The sequence below is a fragment of the Nicotiana attenuata genome, unplaced genomic scaffold (genome assembly GCF_001879085.1).
Source record: "Nicotiana attenuata strain UT unplaced genomic scaffold, NIATTr2, whole genome shotgun sequence".
Lineage (NCBI taxonomy): Eukaryota > Viridiplantae > Streptophyta > Magnoliopsida > Solanales > Solanaceae > Nicotiana > Nicotiana attenuata.
The window spans coordinates 28,286-36,003 of record NW_017671034.1 but is presented as its reverse complement, the minus strand read 5'-3'; the positions used below and the strand labels follow the sequence as shown (position 1 = coordinate 36,003).

Here is a 7,718-nt window from a genome sequence, read left to right as displayed (position 1 = left end):
TTATTGGACCACTAGTAAGTGTCGAAGTTGACCATCTCGTCTCTACTTCTTCGAGATTAGATGGGATACTCATTGAGTACACGTTATTTTCGTACTCATACTACACTTCTGTGTAATTTTGTTGCACAGGTATATGTAACTCTAGTGGCCTACTGGGCGTAGCAGCACAGATGATTCGGGGACTAGGTGAGTTGCATTATTCGAGGCGGCCCGCAGCTAGTATAGTCTCTTCCAGTATATTGTATTTACTTTCTGTCCACCGTATTTAGGACGGATGTTGTATTATATCATTTCTTAGAAATTGCTCATGCACTTGTGACACCGGGTTCTGGGATGGTTTTGTAATATTTTGTATTAATTGCTTGTTATTTAATTTGAATTGAAGCAGTTGCCTCTTTACTTACGAAATTAGAAGGAAAAATCTGGGTTTTCAAAATTGTCTAAATTGGAATCTAATTAAGTATTTTAGTTGGCTTGCCTGACAGCAGTGTCCGACGTCATCACGACCCTTAGTGGATTTTGGATGGTGACACAAACATTACCCAAAATTTATATATCCGCGTATGAAGTTTATGCTGTCACGACGAGAACTTCAGACGTGAAACTATTCAAAATTTCTAACTTCATACACAAGTTTTTGGAAGTGTGTTCCAAAGTGGTTAAAATTATAAATTTTTGTGTATTGCGAGTATAAGTCCAGTAGTAGTCCCAAGATCGGGTATATCTGCATTTCCCCAATCCTTTAGATAAAAAGTGCATAGGACGCCTTATTTGGTCGTCCTTTTTTAACTTATACCCGTTTTGCTTTTTCGTTTGCATTCGTACCCATTTTTTTGTTAAAAGCATTTTAAAAATACGATTTTGCCATTTTTTAATAAAAGACTATTGACAAACTGCAGGACAAAACTTAAGCATGTTTAGGCTGAAGTTTTAGCAAATAAATTAAAAATCTTCAGCTTGTTTAGACTGAAGTTTCAAATAAAACTCAGGACAAAACTGTAGACTGCTTTACGAAACTTTAGCATGTTCTGGTATGAAGCTTTAGCAAATGAACTATAAAACTTCAGCATGCATTAGAAAAAAATCTTTAGAAAATTACATACTGCAAGACAAAAACTTAAGCATGTTTAGTCTGAAGTTTTAGCAAATGAACTAAAAAACTTAAGCATGTTTAGTCTGAAGTTTTAGCAAATGAACTAAAGAACTTCAGTATGTTTAGATTGAAGTTTCGGATAAAACTCATGACAAAACTGTAGACTGCATGATAAATAACTGCAGCATGCATTAGCATGAAGTTTTAGGTTCAATGTCAACGTGAAACAACTTCATGCAAGTGTGATTCTGAGATGAATCTAGACAAGTTTCTGATTTTTTGATAAAGCTGTTGAGAGAAGAGGAGGAGATCTTTTTTCACAAATGAGGTTGCAAATCACGCGATTAATGAGTGATGCAGGTTTTATATCTTTTGCTAGGGGTGTAATTGTCATGTTATTACGAATTTTTTGTCAGCTTGCTACCAAATTAATAATTTTTAAAAATATGACACAGGTTAAAATGTGGCACAAATATAGGGTAAGGCTGAAAATCCCCCATCTTTTAGGCACCACGATGAACAATGTAGATCAAAAGCCCAAATTCGGGCCCAGATACCAGAGTGGACTACGAAGAAAGATGCATTACTGTTACACCTTACACCCCAATCTCAACAAACGTTAGGCAAACCAAAATATTTTGTGGATTTAGCGCTTTATTCTTAAAAGGTATTGATAACATAGTTAGTTTCAGTCATGGGCATAATCTCAAAAACGCTCTGATTAAAATCACGTAAAAGAAGCCAAATATTCAAGGACAACTTGCACACAACTAAGAAAGCTTCATAAATCAGTTCTAAAGGTCTAGGAAATTTCTTTAAGTTACAACTCATAGAGGAGTCACACAATGTAATTAAAACATCAAACATATTTACATTACTAGAGCCAAGAGACTGCTACATGGAAATTTTAGTAGCTACTACTAAACTATGTGGAAATGTAGATTTATCAAGGATGAAACTAAGAGCTCTTGAACCAGCCAAATTACTGAAGTCTCAGTCTAAAAGATCAAGCTGTGGATAGAACAGAACGCTCATAAATTTCATATGGCTGCAGCCTACTTGAAGTAGCTTTGACAGTTTGTTCTGAAGTACCAAAACACAAGTATTGGTTCACCAAGCTTTTGTTTCCAGTGATGTGTTTGAACGTCGAATCTGATGATTTAGCTCGTACGTGGTTAGAACAAGAAGCTCTAGCAAGCGCATTCTCAATTTGGGTGGCTTTTTGTTGATCCAAAGAAGTATGTGAAGATATTGATGAAACTGAGAATGAACTAGAGCAAGATGATCTACGGCGGACACTAAGATGTGGTATAGCCAACATAACACCATTTACTAGCCCCGAAGCAAGTTTCTTTTTCGCTGTTGGACTTGGAACATTACTCCTAACGGAGAGTGTCCGTTTGTTGTTTGGAAGAGATGAAGGCTTGGAGAATCTTTGTCGAAGAGGAACTGGTGCTGCTTCTGCATTTATAGCAGAACTACGATCCACAAATTTCTTGTCTCCTTTTCTTATTTTTGGCCAATGGAAAAAGCGTTTCAGCCTTTGTGCAGCATTATTTGCAGAACTTGGTTTACACCCATTTCTAGGACAAGTTTCAGTACTCACATTGTGTTGACTTTGTTCTGTTGGGATGCTCAGCTCTGAGCTTTCATAGCCATCGCGCTCAATCCCAGTGTATAAGAATATTTCAGTGTCAGATAGTCTGAATGAAGTGCCCGGACTGCTACCTATGTTTTGCATTTTTAAGTGTGATGCTACGACTCTCCTTGCTGAATAATCGCGATGACTTAAAATTCCTCCAGCAGAAATCAACTGTTTCGTAAGGAGTTCTGATGAAGCAGAATGTGGCCGTTGCCTGAGGATATCAAGTGGTGTCATTCCATCCTTATCGCGAGTGTTGACATTAACAGCAGGAACAGTCATTAGTAATTCCACAAGTTCAGAATGAATGTTTCCAATGACAGCCAAATGAAGCGCGGTTCTACCATCATTATTTTCAGCATTAACAATTTCTTCAACGTTGAAAAACTTCCCACAAACTAACTGCTTCATGAGCTGGATTTGATGGTCCAATCTACGGAAACAAGGAGTTTCGAAACCAGTAATTGCGACATGGAGAAATGTTTCGCCAGCATTGTTTCTTAAACAGACCAACGAGGGCAATGCAACAATTAAAGCTTCAACAACAGCTAATTGGCCCCTAGAAGCAGCAATATGTAATGCGGTGTTGCCTTGATTGTCTGTGGAGTTGATAATATCAAAACATTTTATAAGATGTTTGACAACCTGAAACCATGAACATACTGAATTAGACACTAAACAAATATTAACCTAATTGCTAACATTAATATTAGCTCTTTCAAATACACAAGATTTCCTGATCACATCAATTACAACATCAAAGCTTGTTCTAAAGGTATTCTTCCAACATGAGAAACACAGAAAAGAGAGGTAACACCAAATGAGAAGCCAACCATTTATTATTAGATGATAATATGATCCAAAAATTCAACTCATCTTTTTACTGTTTTAATGACGTAGGTAAACCCTGACCAAAAGCAAACATCAGTGTAAAGAAAAGTTAATTTTCGCACCACGTAGAAATGTGAATCACTATTTAAACAAAACCCTCGTAAATTGTAAGTCAATTACACAATTGATCATATCAGTTTGATATATCGCGTCTTGAATTGGAAATCACAAGTAGACATATTAACTAATCAAGACTCTATGAAGCAGTAAGGCAAAATAGATGATTGTCAAAGTTCTACAACACTCTACTAACATACAGTATAACATTATAAGAATAGTTTTCTCATGTCAAAGCCTCAAATTAAGAATGACTCGATAAAGCAGCTAGAACAAGAGCCTCATAGAGGCTCATACAATCAATGGTAGAAAGTTGTACTAAGCAGTTATCTTCTCATACATATAATGAACATATAATGCAAAATGCTGAATTTAGTACACAAGAAAAGCAAGCCATACCTCAACTTGGCCCTTTCCAGCAGCTGCATGCAATGGCGTCGCGCCCTGAATATCTCTATAAGTCAAAATATCATCACAACAATCAGCAAGAAGCTCCTTTAATACCTGCAGATTTCCTCCTCTAGCAGCTGCATGAATTCCTCTATTCATCATCTCCCATTTATAAGCAGATGGAACCTCACCTATATGCTTATTATCCAACTCTCCCCCATAATCACGCGCCAAAAACCTCGGTGATACAGCAAAATCAAACAGAACCCTAAAAAGATCACAACTTTTACTCCTAGCAGCAGCATATAATATATCAGTAACACCATATTCCCCTTCTCCAAAAACCAAAAGTGAGTTCCTTTCTAACAATTCTTGAACAAAAACCAAGTCTCCAGCAGAGGCAGCAGTATATAAAAGCCATCCACCATAACCAGCTTTAAGTAGGGAATTTTTTCCTTTCTTAGTATCACATTCAAGCATCAATTTTCTTGCAACTTGTGACCGGCATCTTGCCACGTCATCAAACTGTTCTTCATCATCCCAAACAGATTCAAGCCTTCTAATCCTACGTAGTGAAGTGAGCTTAATAAGATGATTACCATCTAATCTAAGAAGCTCACGGACCAAATCATAATGACCATTAGCAGCTGCATAATCAATTGGTGAAGCATACCACCATTGGTCTCCTGTACTCTCCCAACGAAGAGGAAAATATGATGGGGGCATTTTAAACAAACAGTTTTTCAATATACAGAGAGAACTTGAGCCACAAAGATTGAATTTTTCTAAGTGAAAATTGTCCAAGATTGCTCTTTTCAACAGCTTTCAGAGGGAAAACTAAAGATTCTGCAACAAGAAAACTTAACAGTTAACTATCACAAAGAGAGAGGAATGAATGACATAAAGGAATTTGACCCACAAAGCAACAATTATGAGAGTAAGACCCTACTGAGATACAAGCAATAAACATGTATTCAAGAAAAGACCCAATAGAGTAAATGAGTTATCTTTAAGCTTAGAGTACACACAATGATCAAATAATTGGTTAAAAAATAGTTGAAGTACCTGCAAGTATACGAATACTAACTAAAATTTCTAAGAAAATGGTAGAAAAATGTGAAGAATGACAGGAGAAACACATGGAGAAAGAATCATTTAGTTATAAAAAAGAGAAGACAAAAACCAGAAAAAGTTTGATATATGAGAGAGAAGAAAGATTGAGACCATCATTAGTCTAAAAATTGATGTGTGCTCTACCACTAAGAAATGTTCATAGGTAATTTTTTCTCACATAATTAACAGAATAATTCATCGTAGAAGAGAATCAAGATTGAACAAAGTTATTGGAAGTGCAAGAGTAAATACGTACCAATTCATGAAAAGGAGGAGAGATTCTCATAGAAATATGGAACAGGGAATTGCACGCGAATGCAATAGTTTGGTGAAGGAAAAGTATTTATGTAGGCAAATTTTTGTATCTAATCAAATAATTTATATTAAAGGTCTTAAATAAAATTATTTACTCATATATTTTATATTTATTAATATGATACATACAATATTAAATTCTATAGATCTTTTTTAATTGAGCGAATACCGAATGGTCACTCTGCGTGAAAAGGACCAACAAGGGTTGTGGTGGAATGGCAAGTACTCCTTCATCCTTAACTAGTGGAGCCCCTAGGTATGGAATCGTCTTTGTTAGAGAGCGCTTTACCTTCAATGTAAGACTTTCCGGCATGAGTCCGGATTTAGTCGGACCCCAATGTAAGTAACGAACAAACGATGGTTAACCCAAAAAAAAAAAAAAACCTCTGCGTGAAAAGGCTGGTAATTCAGAAGTGAAAGAAGACAGCGCGCCAAAACTGATTTCGCGGAACTATGGTAAATTGGTAACTAATATTACCAATCATGCCCCTTTTTTAACTTCTTTTCTTCGTGTCATTTTATGAAGAGCAGAATTAGTGCATGTAATTAGTATTAATGAAGATGAGAAAATCTCAAAGATTTCTTTTCCAAATCTGCATTTTTCAAAACTGATCCTCTTTATATATGATTATAAATATTACAAAATTTCATTATTCGTCTGTTTTATTGAGATCAGTTTCAAATAATACTAGTATGTACTGTATACATCTAATACATCAAAAAAGAATTTGTGGCATTAATTGCTGGAGGATCTATATTTGTAATAACAACCTCCCTTGAAATTTTCTTTATGTCATTTTGTTGAATTTACTTTAGAATATTTCGGAGATTTTTCATTTGGTCATCTTTCATCTTTTAGGGTCAAATTTTTTGATTACTAGACACCATGTGACCACTGAGCACGAGAAGTTTTATTGTGTGTCTCACACAACTTACATTAGTTGTGTGAGGCTCCTTTTTATCTCATAAATTTGTGGACCCCAATCTTACACTCCTGGGTTTACAAAAATCTGGGTCCATAAAACTGTGAGACAAAAAAGATGCCTCATACAACTAATATCAGTTGTATGAGACACAAAATAAAATTTTCGAATGAGCACCCAACCAAAAGTAGTTTTCCTTTGCATAGAAAGTCATTTGACATGACTAATGTAGTAATTACGTTCTCTTTTACTTTTCAGTTTTCATAGGGGCAATTACACAGTTGAAATTAACAGGAATTCGTAACCTAAGATAGGTTTTTAGCTACCGACGGCAGTAAATATTGTTGCATAAACTTTTATTGGCAATTAGTTTCCTGCAACTCTATTCATAGACACTAACGATTTAGCAACGAGTTAGAGCTGGGCAATATTTACTGCTTGTTTGGATGTTTGTTACCTATTGTATTATATCGAATTGTTACTTTAAATATAATACTTATTTGTTTTGGTTATTACTTATATTTTATTGTATTGTATCATTAAATTCATCGTTACGTAACGACCAAAAGTGCCACTTTATGTAACGACGGATTTGGTGTGGTGGCGTTATTACCTTATTTTTTTCCCGCATTTTGCCCATCTTTACTATTAAATAAACATATTTATCTTTTATCCTATTTTTTATATAATAATTCTACTTCGTATTCTATTTTATTTTAGTAATGTTGCAAGTTTATTCTTCATATTTTTTGTGCGTGACGACAAACAATACAATACAATACATTGTGAAACGACATGTAACAATCATCCAAACAAGCGGTTAGGAACGTCATAAGTTCTTGCTCAAAGTCAAGAGACTTGAAACTACCAAACACGACATAATGGACCACCAATCGCTGTTCCAAAACCTAATCAACACTCTAAAAGAAGAGATTGCCCATGTGAAAAAGCAGCTTTTTAATTTAGCTTTTCTGAAACTAAAAGGAGTATTGATGAAAAGTAAAGAGATATACTCCTATTTGGTTCTAGTAGTAGCTTTTTAGCAGCAATAATAATGCATGTGAGATTGCCCAAATTTTAGGTCAGTGCTTATACTACCTTTTCCACTGTCACATTTTCACAAGTCCTGTTTATGTGTTCAGTTAGAGAGCGATATGCAACATATAGTATCTCACATTAACTGTAAAGAATTTCAGTGTTTTGTTGTACTTGTCTTATGTTATACTACCTACTATCTTAAGATTTTCAAATAAATGCTTATATTCTTTTACCTAGTATTAGAATTATAAACTTT

The 7,718-nt window shown here is 35.0% G+C and overlaps 1 protein-coding gene across 2 annotated transcripts; it reads right to left on the bottom strand.

Annotated features, from left to right (window-relative positions):
* Positions 1 to 1,853: 1,853 nt before the first annotated feature.
* Positions 1,854 to 5,539, bottom strand: LOC109205411 (serine/threonine-protein phosphatase 6 regulatory ankyrin repeat subunit B-like). Of its 2 annotated transcripts, none has more exons than XM_019368117.1 (3): positions 5,443 to 5,539; positions 4,083 to 4,919; positions 1,854 to 3,380 (listed from the first exon to the last, which is right to left on the bottom strand). In XM_019368117.1, the coding sequence occupies exons 2-3, from the start codon at positions 4,797 to 4,799 to the stop codon at positions 2,100 to 2,102; spliced, it is 1,998 nt and encodes a 665-aa protein (XP_019223662.1). In that variant the 5' UTR covers positions 4,800 to 4,919; positions 5,443 to 5,539; the 3' UTR covers positions 1,854 to 2,099. The 2 variants fall into 2 exon arrangements, with proteins under 2 accessions (XP_019223662.1, XP_019223663.1); XM_019368118.1 differs by lacking the exon at positions 5,443 to 5,539 and adding an exon at positions 5,139 to 5,358.
* Positions 5,540 to 7,718: the final 2,179 nt, after the last annotated feature.